Raw genomic sequence first — 12558 nt, forward strand, 5'->3', positions numbered from 1 at the left:
AACTATGGGAGTTGGTGATAGATAGGGAGGCCCGTCATGCTGTGTTCCATGGGATCGCACAGAGTTGGACACGACTGAGCGACTGAACTGAACTGAACTACATCAATAAAATATGTTGTAGATCTGTAAATACACCTCAAGAAACATAATTTATCAAAGTCCAGACTGACCCAAACTGTCTAATTTTCAGGCCAGTTATAAATCTTTTAAGAGCATTCAACAAGAACACCTTTAAAACTTCAAAATACTTTATACAACATTGTTTGCTTCTGAAAGGTACGATTCACATATCATTTTTATAGAACAAAATACTGCAGAAAATAAGGTACACTGGTCCTATGTGAAATACATGTGGCCATGTATTTACAATAATGAACATCCATAGACTTCAAACATAAAAAAGCACTAAGCAAATCTTCCCTTAGACCCATGTCAAACCTTTCTATACTGTGTCTATCTATGTGAAAGTGAAGGAAAAGAAAAGTATAAACTTTTTGGTAAATTAATGCATAATGAGGAAGCTTTGGTATTCAACTCTGATAAGACATAAAGTATTAACTGGAAGTTCGGGTGGTTTTTAAGGATAGAGTATTGTTTTATTCCTTTTTTCAGGCTAAGTACTGGGCAGATAACAGGAGCTGCTTCCTAAGTGTGATTGAACACTGTGGTTGAAGGCATCAGAAACTAAAACTGTGTACAAGCCCCTGTGTCCTTGTCTTTTGAAGTATAATGTTGACTCGAGTTAATGACTGGGACATAGGAAGATATAGAAACAAAGAAGAGGTCTTGGGCTAGGGAACTGGTAAAAATTTAGACCATGATTCTGCCACACAGCAGAATCACCCAACTCCCAGTTCCCTAAAATATATAGATAAAGGTCTGAAACACAAGTTGTTTTTACTGGAAGCAGACCCCCTTCAGATGAAAACTGCTGACCACCAGAACACAGACCCTACACTGGTTGAAACCAGAAGATTGATGATGCTTGAATGAGAGACAATTCAAGAATTGTCCACGAGCTGATCACGCTCTGCTCCTTAAACACTGTTAAACTCCTCACTACCCTTTCCAGGGTGGTTCACACAGCCTTGAGGGCATTAGCCTACTGTGGTCCCCTTTGCCTGGCAAAGCAATAAAAGGTGCTCTTTTCTACTTCACCCAAAACTCTGTCTCTGTGTTTCTGTTCAGCACCAGTGAAGAGAGGCCAAGTTTTGACAACAAAGCTAACATGGAAACAAAAGTGAACTTAAAAATGCATCAGTTCAAAGTGGAACCCAAAGATGACTATCACCAGGGGAACTGTCCATACTCAAGGTGTCATGTTTTCCTTTGCAGGCGCCTTCACCTGGCTTATTTCCATCTCAGCTGGTTCAAGTGACCACATCCAAATTTTCCATCTGAGCTGACAGGCCTTTTGGTCAAAGCCAAACACCTCGAAAGTAACTGAATCTACATCTAAGACGTCCTTCTCAACCCTCCTACAGCATACTCAGCATTAGGACCTGAATTCAGCCACTAATTCTTCCACAGACTACCAAATTCTAGAGTCGAGCATCTTCACTTTTGAAGCAAAAGCATAATGGACAGACAACTCACTGCTGCTGCTGCTGCTAAATCGCTTCAGTCGTGTCCGACTCTGTGCGACCCCATAGACAGCAGCCCACCAGGCTCCCCCGTCCCTGAGATTCTCCAGGCAAGAACACTGGGGTGGGTTGCCATTTCCTTCTCCAATGCATGAAAGTGAAAAGTGAAAGTGAAGTCACTCAGTCGTGTTTGACCCCATATACGGCAGCCCACCAGGCCCCTCCGTCTATAGGACTTTCCAGGCAAAAGTACTGGAGTGGGATGCTTCTCTGACAACTCACTAGCTGGATCTATACCCTTGTTTCTTCCCCATACTAACATGGACCTGACTGCACAGGCTGAGTCACGTGTCAGTGTATGCATGCTGAGTCGCTCAGTCAAGCCCGACTCTTTGTGACCCTGTGGTCTGTAACACACCAGGCTCCTCTGACCATAGGATTTCCCAGGCAAGAATACTAGCGTGATTGCCATTTTCTCCTCCATGGGATCTTCTCAACCAAGGGATGGAATCTCCATCTCCTGCATTGGCAGGTAGACCCTACCTCTGAGCATCCAATGTTCTTTAATTTCACACAATACTCGCTAATGAAGCATGTATTTTTCTGGGTATTATGAGAAAACACAGATGTACAAAATGATGGTCCCACCTCTGACAACTGGGGTTTCTAAATGAGTGGGGAGGATATTTTAAAATAACTAAAATGTATAGAAGAAGTCCCTGGTTTGAGATGTATTTCCCAGCACAGAATCCAGGCACCAAAGAAAGAAAGAGATTCACTAATAAAGACGAGGGAGTCTTAATGGAGGGGAGGTTGAAATAGCCATACTTAAGCCCACTAATATCCTCCAAGCAAACCGTGCAGGACGCTGGGTGTGTGACACCTACTTGCTAGTCTCCCTTCCACTCCCAGAGGCACATTCCATAACCTCCTTCAGTATTATGTTTCAGAACGCTAGCCTGCTAAGCTAGGGTTGCTCACTTTTTTAAAAATTTGAGATACGAGTGATGTACTAGTGTCAGGTATACAGCATCATGATCTGATATTTCTATATATTGTAAAATGATCACCACAATAAGTCTAATTAACATCCATCTGCTTACATATTTACACATTTTTTTTGTGATAAGAACTTTTAAGATCTATTTTCTCAGCAATTTTCAGTTATACAACACAGTATTATTAACAACACATTACATGCCCAGGGCTTCTTTAACTTCTAACTGGAAGTTCGTGCCTTTTGGCCACCTTCACCTATTTTGCCCACCCCTCACACCCCGTCTCCGGCAACCACCAATCTGTTCTCGGTGTCTGTCAGCTCAGTGGAGTATAGCTACTTTCCACTGTTGTGTTAGTTTCTGCTGTACTATGAAGCGAATTAGCTAAGAATAGGCATTATATCCCCTCCGTCTCGGACCTCCCTCCTGTCACCCCCATCCCCAGCCATTGCACCCATCTAGGTTGTCACAGAGCGCTGAGTAGTGCTCCCTGTGCTCTACAGCAGCTCCCCACCAGCTATCTTACACGTGGTAATCTATATACGTGAATCTCAATCTCCCAATTCATCCCACCCTCCCTTTCTCTCTCTGTGCCCACCTGTGTGTTTTCTACATCTGAGTTTCTATTCCTGCCCTGGAAATGGATTCATCTGTACCATTTGTCTAGATTCAACATATTGTTTTTTTTCTTTTTAGGGTTGTTTACTTTTGAGCACATGAGATTAGAAAAGAGACAAAGAGTTTTGTAGAGCAAAGGAAGAGGAAGAAAAGCCTGGGGAAGGAGAGGCCTGTACTACGTTGCATTGATTTCCTTCCACTTTGGTTCCCCCAGTCTTCTCATTTGTACAGGACAGACTGAAATAATGGCTTGCAGTTACCTAGCATAGCTTACAACATTTTGCACATGTATTATTCCATTCAGTCTCATCTGAATTCAGATTCTACTCTCCAAATTTTACTTTCAAATCATGGTTTCCAAGACATTTACTGCTCTCCATTTAAAACTCAGAAATAAACATTTATCTTTTATAACTAACAAAGTAACAAGGTTCTATAATATTAAGGCTTTGATTCCAGCCTAGCAAATAACTGTTCAAGTTTATCCTCCCTTTGTGCCAATAGCCGAGGACAATTAATTGAACACAACAGAACTGAGTAGCTGATCCTCAGCCCATGAGCACACTGACCTCCTCTCAGCTCACTCACTTCTCACTACTGCTCTGTTCTATGTGATCTACAGTCTCTAGGTTTATAACACAGTTGTTTGAGTTCCTTTGCAAAGTCCTGCTGCTTCCTTTCTGGTTATGAAAGTCACCTAGCCCACTCACTCCCATGATGACTTGGTGACTGACAACTAGTCTGGTGCAGCCCAGGACCCTCCCTACTTGGGCCCTGCTCTGGAGAGTAGCCTTCACAAGACAAGATCCAGCTTCTAGATCTCATCTCTCTTCTTAGTTGAGGTCTCAAGGGGCTGGATGGAACAGTCCATGCTGGCACAGCAAGAGCAGAGAAACAAACACACTGGAGTCAAATCTTCCCATCCCTACCCTGTGGTATTCTGAAGACCAGCGTTAATTGACTTTTGAAACCCCAATGTAGGGCAGCAGAGGGACTCAACGTGTTGGACTCAGTACCAGTCACCTTGTGAGCAATCTGACCTGTGCTTTGAGCCTGGGTTTAGATATTAGGCTTCAGCCCAATTCCTGAGTCTCTTCTCATGACTTGATATGGATATGCACACATCGGACCTGTTCTCACAGCTGCAACTTCTCTTGATAAGCTGCCTGCACTATCACCACTTGAACGGGAGCATCTGCCATCGCCCCTTGTCCCACTCCAGTGATTAGGGTCCTATTTCCTCCTGGCAGGTACTCCTTATTGCTGCTAAGCAAGGACACCCCATCACTTCATGAGGAGGCCCCACACCAGGGCTGCCCGGACCAACTCCCAGTGCCCTCTGCTGGACCCTGCAGAGGGCCTATCCATATGGCAGGTGGACTTCCTCCTCTTCCCGTCCCACCCTCAGGGGATATGTCTCCCTTTCCCTACTTGGGCATCATGCTGAAACTAAGCAGACACAAGTGGTCCCATTCCAGTATAGGACAAACATGTGTTTCAAACCTTAAGAGGAAAAATTCATGCTTTACCCAAGGTTATTCCAAGTCACAAAGAGTGGAACTTTGGAGCTGAATGGGACCATGTGGCATCCTGATAACTGGACTTTAGATTTCCTAAACTGCAAAATGTCCAAAAAGGAGGAGCTGAGTTGGGGAGAAGAAATTAATGGAGAAATTAATGGAGAAATTAATTAACTCTCAATCCCCAGTGTGGCCACAGACAAGGACAACTGTGGCATGAAGATATAAGCAACATTTGGGGACCACTGGGCAAGGCCAACACACAGATTTTACAGACAGGAAAGTAATCCCCAGGATGGCCAGGCAGCGTGTTGATTCCCAGGTCAGTCTTCCTTCCACTGGATGTGCTAACGTAAGATTTTATTGATAGCAAATTATTTTTCTGTTGATTTGAGTATTTGGCAAAATTTTGATTCACTCTCAATCATCACTCCCTTTCAGCAACTCTGAAGGAACATATGCATAGAGGGCGTATCAGTAGGGGTCCCAGTGTCAGAGAACAGGACTAGTGTTCCTTTAGAGGTAACATGTCTCATTTTGCATCCTGAGAAATAAATAACCTGTGTAAGATTACAAATTCCATTTAAGAATTAGTAGGTATGATTTGAAGGTATTTGTCAGAACTGAAAATGGAAATGAGTCACCTTTTTTCCATTTTCCATGTCTGATGTGTCCATTAGCTGAAGAACTATACAACTCAAATAGTATCTCTTTTCCCCTCAAACACATGTTATCTATTTAACTTCTCCTTCCATCGTCCCAGTTTTTCTTGATCAGTTCTGTCTACATTCTTGTTTCTGCCTTCACTTACCCCTGTCTGTCCTTCCCTCTCCCCTCATAGATGTTTTCTTAAAATAGTTCAGGAATTTGCTCTTTGACACTAAAGTAAATAAATCATCCTTAATCTGGCATTTGAATGGATCTCTGATCATATCCTATGATTTTATTTGAGAGCTCTCAATAACTATGTCTGCTTCATCAATTCTAAGAAATTTTAGTCCTTTGAAGCATTATAAAGTGGTTTTTATGAAATACAAAAAGTAGCCATTAAATTATATGCTACTCTTGAGATAAGAACAAGAGATCAAAACTTCTGTGAAAGAATGATTTAAGCCCTGAACTCCCCTGCCTGTTCAAAAAAGATATCCATAAAACTGGCATTTATCACCAGAAGAAAAGATTATTCCAATTGCTTTTGGTGGTAAAACGTTGACCCTAAAGCCATACAACAGTGTGCTAAATAGATAGCCAATTTCTGTTCCTTTTATCCACAGAGTTCAAAGTGCAAGTGAGAGGCAGGTGAGATTTTGGGTCTTCGCTAGGTTAGGACGGAGGGAGAACAGAAGCCAAAAGATTTAAGTGACTTGTTCATTGTTAGGCAGAAAGGCAGAGGATGAAAGAGAACTGTGGATATGACTCATTCTGGGTTTTTCTTGTAAAATGGCCAAACCAGCCCCCTGGGGCTGCAGGAATCCACCCCGGATTCAGTGAGGGTGAACATGACCTCTGTAGTGTTCATGGATGGGATCTTAAAACTCGGAATGGGATCCTTAACTTGAACATTCAGTGAGCAGGAAGTTTACCTATCAATTGAACTTTTAATTTCATCTTCCTTTTGTTTGCTAAAGTTTTGGAGATAACACAGATTTTCTGCATTGATGGTTTTCTGTATTAAAGATGATGATCTGTATCTCCAAGAAGGCCAGAATACACGGTGCATATTTTCCTCAAAGCAGTTGGGTATGAATACAGTGGGAAATGGCTCTTTTCTTGTTGAGCTCAATAATGGGAGGAGAGCCATGCAGAGAGGATTCCTGTGTGTTTAAAAAGCTTGGACACATGCTCCAGCATTGTGGAAGCCAGCGTGCAGGTTTATTAAATGCACTGGCTTCACCTGGTGCTCTGGCACCTTCCAAGGGACACTTGCAGTGTCTGTAACATTCTTTGCAGCCCTGAAGAAGATTCCAGCAGCTCCTTACCCAACTGTCTACCACCATCCACTGAGATGGGGCAGCTGGTCTCTGCTGGGTAAAATCTTTTTAGGAGAAAGTCCCCATTTTCATGAAAACTGTCAACATGGGTAACCAGTTCCAATGAAGTTATTTAAGTCTCTTAAGTCATAGTACAGAAGTTTTACCACAAAAACTTTGATGATTTCTGACTCAGTTGTACAACTTTAGATAAAAGGAAATCCAGTGCCATAATTAATATGGCTCCCTTGTGGTACTCATTACAACAGTGACCATGAAGGAAGGCTGGGGTTCATGAGAGGTACAATGTCTCTCTCAAAAACTCCTCAGCTTCCTCTGACCCCGGGCTCTCAGAATCAGAAGTAAACTCTCAGGTGTGTGTTCAGAGCTGTGTATCTGGCCTGGTCACCTGCCCCCTTCATCAGCTCCAGGACCACCTCCCTGTCACACGGCCTTGGCATCTGCTGAGACTATATCTTTGGAAGGGAAAGAGTCCTGGCTGGACACACTGATAATATGGATCTGAATACAGGAGATGCTGTGCAGTAAAGACAAACCCTCAGAAAATGATGACTTGGCATCAGCACTACAATGCATAGATGCAGGAACTTGGAGAGGAAAGAACAGCCATCTTTTAATAAAGATCAGTTTCCTGAAACTGATTTTTGGATGACTTTGCATCAAGTTTGCCAAATGCAGCAAAATTCAAATAGGTTCTGAGAGGCAGGCACGTGCTCTTGGTAATATTGATGTTTTCTTTCTATTTCAAACTTTTAATCCCAATCAGCATATTCCTAGTGGGAAAAGGGCAGTGGTACAACTTTGACTATTTTGGAGAAAAGGAATGGAGTCAGAGAAAGGCCTAGCTATGACATGGCGGCACAGGGAGGGCCAGAGCTGGATGATTCTGTGGGTGGAGGACACACCTGCTGGGGTGACAGAAACCCCTGACTTTAAATAAGATAGCTTACACATGGTTGATGACAATATTATGGGCTTCCCCGGTGGCTCAAATGGTAAAGAATCTGCCTGCAATACAGGAGACCGAGGCTCAATTCCTGGGTCAGGAAGAGCCGCTGGAGGAGGAATTGGCAACCCACTTCAGTATTCTTGCCTGCAGAATTCCATGGACAGAGAAGCCTGGTGGGCTACAGTTCTTGGGATTGCAAAGAGTTGGACACGACTGAGCAACTAACTTTCACTTTTCCTTTCATAATGTTTACCTAAGTTTCTCTTCCAGAAGAATTAAATTTAACCTCTTGTTTAAAATTCCAGCCTTTCATTTCCTCAAAAATTTTTCTCTTGTATTTGGATTAGAAAAGTTCACTGCTATGTACTCAGAACCTCGATGGCTGAGGATTCAGATCTCAGGACTCCTAAAGTATCAAGTGATGATTCCAAATGGAGTTGAGCTGAATACTTAACTATGCTCAGATTTTCTTTATCTTTTTCAACTGAGCAGAATACTGAGGTTACTATCAGAGAAGCAGTGTAAGCTGGAAGGTGACAGACGGGTCAGTAGACAAGGATCCATAATCTACCATTTTGCCACTTACTAGCTATATCACTTGGACAAGTTACTTAACTTAGAGCCCAGGCATTATTTTTGTAAAATGGGTATAATGGTATCAGCTACCTCAGAAAGCTGACATCAACAATAGTAACACTTGATATTTACTAGTCATGTACAATACAAAGCATTTTATAGATTTTTATATGACCATCTCACTTAATGTTTATAATATCTCACTGACTTCAGTGCCATTATCTTCATTTTACATAGATGAGGAAACAGACCTAGGGATGTCACACTCATGTCACACTATGACTGCAGGAACATGTTTCGAACCACCACATACAGCATGAATTAACTGAGAAAATAAATATAACACCCTTAGTGTTGTGGCTGACATACAATAAAGATTCAACAAAAGTTCTGATACAATTAGACTGTGATATTATTTTAAAAAATATCCAACCCATCAAGTTTTTAGATTGAAAGGTACCATTTTGTTTTTAATCAGCAGTTAAAATCTTTGGTGGAAAAAAAAAAACCCAGAGATTCATTAATTTTTGTAGCCTCAAATCTAGTAGAGCATATGCCTGGGACAGGTGCTCTGAGAATATCTGTTAAGTGAAGAATGAATACAGATTCTACTTGGAATCAGGAGTACTGCAGACAAAACCTGACTGAAGCCACTCTCAGCTGCTCTAAGCAAAAACACGCGTAGAACACACACTGAAGTCTGCCTTTGCCCACTATATTCCTTAGTACTGACACAGCCTCACAAGCTTGTTGTCTTAAGGCAACACAGAATGCAAAGAAATTGTGCTGTATTTTTGTCTTATCAAGTAGTTTTCTTAGCAAGGAATAATTTCCTTCCCAAATTGTGCTGTAGACACATAAAGAAAATTAAAGGCCACCTTTTCGTTAACCAAGTCAAAACAAGAGACTGTAAAGCCTTAGGAAAGCTGTGAGGTACTTAGTTTGAGGAGCGTCCAAGGTTATGAAACTCATTTCTAATTATATGCATTTAAAAATTCTCAGTCAATATCCATAAATGAAATTAAATCTTCTTATTACTTAAATTAATTTTATTTAAATTAAATTTAAAGTTAACAAATTTCTAACTCAATATGAATGAATAATTTCCTGATAATATTTTGGTTTATTGTATTTGTTTTGTTGCCTTTTAGAAAAGTTCATTCTTACTTATAATCCATAAAATCACTTAATTTTAGAAAGCTTATTAAAATCTCTATTTTAAAAATGAGAGGGTATTTTCTGGCAGCCCAGTGATTAGGACTCTGTACTTTCCCTGCTAAGGGTCAGGTTCAATCTCTGGTTGAGGAACTATGATCTCACAAGCTGCATGATGTGGCCAAAAGTAAATAAATAAATAAAGCTCTGCAAGTTAAAAAAAAATTCAGTTTGTGGACTTCCCTGGTGGTCCAGTGGTTAAGAATGCATCTTTCAATGCAGGGGATGTGGGTTTGATACTTAGTCAGGAAACTAATTCCCCAGAGAAGGCAATGGCACCCCACTCCAGCACTCTTGCCTGGAAAATCCCATGGATGCAGGAGCCTGGTAGGCTTCAGTCCATGGGGTCGCTAAGAGTTGGACACAACTGAGCGACTTCACTTTCACTTTTCACTTTCATGCATTGGAGAAGGAAATGGCAACCCACTCCAGTGTTCTTGCCTGGAGAATCCCAGGGCGGGGGAGAATGGTGGGCTGCCGTCTATGGGGGTCTCACAGAGTTGGACACGACTGAAGCAACTTGGCAACAGCAGTAGCAGCAAGAAACTAAGATCCTACGTGCCATGTGGCAATAAAGCCCATGTGTGGCAGTGAAGACCCAGCACAGCCAAAATAAAAATAAAGAAATAACTTTCTAAAGTTTAAAAAAGAAATGAGTGTAAAAACATCATATTCTGCTTAAGGTCACACAATAGATAAATGGCAGAACCATTTCAGGGACATTTTCAGGCTTCTGAAAAGAAACATGGCCTTGGAATGCTGACATTTCAATAAGATAAGAGAACAGACAAGCGTCACACAGTTCAAATATTCAAAGCTAAGTGCCATTATGTAATCATACATGTCTGAATGCCCTTTATAACTTTTAACCAATGTTTTTCTCAAGGACAAGTTTCTTTGAGATTGTTCCTATTTTTAAATTCAAGAACAAATAAAGAGAGAAAAAGAAGATAGAAGTCAATTAAAATCATGCTACTTAACACAGTCAATAATTTTATGCAAATTAACAAATATTTCTAGAAAGTAACTCATTATGTTTAATAAGCACAGATACTTGAACAAAGAAGTTACGGTAAAATGATTGCTGCTAAAATCCTGAATATACTCCAGTCAATATTATCCAGCTTCCTCTGTGGCTGTTTTTAAAGCTGAGGTAATAAACACCTGAGCTCCAGAAGGATCTAACTGTGATACATGCAAACAACAGTCTCTCTAGAGCCATCAATGTTGGTCTCGTAAAGAGGAAACCAGAAACAGTAATTACCTAGGCATGTATAGGACTCTCTCGGCCACCACGAAACCCACCCTGAAGAAGAGGTTGCTGGCTGGGATGAACGGGAAAACCAGGAACAACAAGCCCACCAAAACTTCCCTGTGCTCCAGTCTCTGAAACACACAACAGTGGAGGACAAATTAATCTGGGTTTAATTCCAGCATTTAACCATCAAGTTCTTATTCAAGGAATGAATAAACTAGACCAATGTGGACCTTTTGATCAGTGTACTGATTCATCAGAGAAAGCCTTCAGGCTAAAACCTCTGGCTCATGGAAATATTCGCATGTTTGCCTGACACATATTTGCCATCCAGCACATCTGCTATTTGCATAACATAATCAGTGACCATTACTCCTTGTTCTGGGCTGGCTCTACAGCAACACTACCTGGTCTGGTTTCTTTCAGAGTCCTTGTGCCCCCAGGCAACTCATTCCAGGGAGCACAGCAGCTGGGTAGGATAAAGCTCACTAAGGCATCATGGAGAATTATTGTCCTCTCAAAATAGAACACATTAAAAACAAATGAATAAACTAAGAAAAACACCCACACAAAGCCCACCAGAGGAGGCAAATCTTAGCATGAAGGAAATGAAATGCAAATGGCGAAATAAGGGGCACCAGAGAGGGAGATCACTTGAGCTGAGGTGTTTTTAGCATCTTTCAAAGTAAGACAGTAAGCATTTACTTGCTTGATTCCATGAAATTTTTTGGAGTAAAAATTCATTACAATAATTCATTAAACTGATAGAATACCTTTCTCTTATATTGTATATAAAAAATTTGTAAAGATTTTTGTCACAACTAACAAAAGTTTTTTATTTATTACCAAATAATATGTTGTAATGGGCACTGTAAAAGGTAGTGTGTATTTCCAAATAGACACATTTGAAGGAAAATCCATTTAAAACAAATCTAGATGTATTGGATGGTATTTTCTTTTAAAAATAATTGAAGAGGAAAACCAAACAGAACTTTCCATATTACTGTTTTAAACTTTTTCTTATAAACATTTAAAATAGCCTAATACTTTAAATATTTGCAAAACACTAAACAAAAAATTTTAAAAACATAAATAAGACTCCCTAACACAAACTACTAATATTTTAAGTAGACAAAGTAAAAGATTTTAAGCATCTTGAGACATATGATACTTGGACTTTATTAAAATACATTGAATAATAAAATTGCAAATGTGATTTGGACTATTTCCCTTGAACAATTAATGGTTCTGTAAGTCATTACCTCATTTTTAAAATTTACCTAAAGTAACCATACTCTTTAGAATTAAAAGATGAAAGAAAAAGAAGAAAAAAAATTTGCATAACAAGCTTTCAACTCAAATGGATGCAATGTTATATATTCTATGCTGCATTTAAATTAAAGGAAAAACACAGGTAAGAAGTGGCAAGTTCATTATATATAAAAGCTGAAAACTCTCTTTGTAATTTATATTATTCTTTCAGTTTACAAAGTATATTTCAGTGCAAGAACTTAAGGTTTATATAGGAACAAACACCCTAAGAATCCTATAATATGAAGGTGAGAAATGGAATATTTCCTTCATATTGATATCAGTGATTCTGGCCCTCCAAATGTGAATCCCTGACCCTAAGGTCACTCAGGAAGGAAGAAAATACCTGTGCAATCTGGCAGCCATGAGGCTGCAGCCACTCCCTACAGTGAGCACTGAGGAACTCAGGATGTGAAAAACACAGAATACTGGACTCAGATAGCTGAGATGCATATGAAAGGAATGATTTCAATGAGCCCAGACTCTTCCCTTGGATAGAAAAGCACTAAATTCCTTAACTTGGGCTATCTGGTTTTCTTTAA

At 40.3% G+C, this 12558-nt stretch overlaps 1 protein-coding gene across 2 annotated transcripts in view; it reads right to left on the minus strand.

The window, feature by feature from the left end:
• Positions 1-12558, minus strand: part of TMTC1 (transmembrane O-mannosyltransferase targeting cadherins 1) — a 305981-nt gene that overhangs the window by 101120 nt on the left and 192303 nt on the right. For both annotated transcript variants that reach the window (XM_055572983.1, XM_055572975.1), the window contains exon 9: positions 10715-10836. In XM_055572983.1, coding sequence (XP_055428958.1) covers positions 10715-10836 — 122 coding nt within the window. The remainder of the gene's footprint in view (positions 1-10714; positions 10837-12558) is intronic.

The sequence above is a fragment of the Bubalus kerabau genome, chromosome 1 (assembly GCF_029407905.1).
Source record: "Bubalus kerabau isolate K-KA32 ecotype Philippines breed swamp buffalo chromosome 1, PCC_UOA_SB_1v2, whole genome shotgun sequence".
NCBI lineage: Eukaryota > Metazoa > Chordata > Mammalia > Artiodactyla > Bovidae > Bubalus > Bubalus kerabau.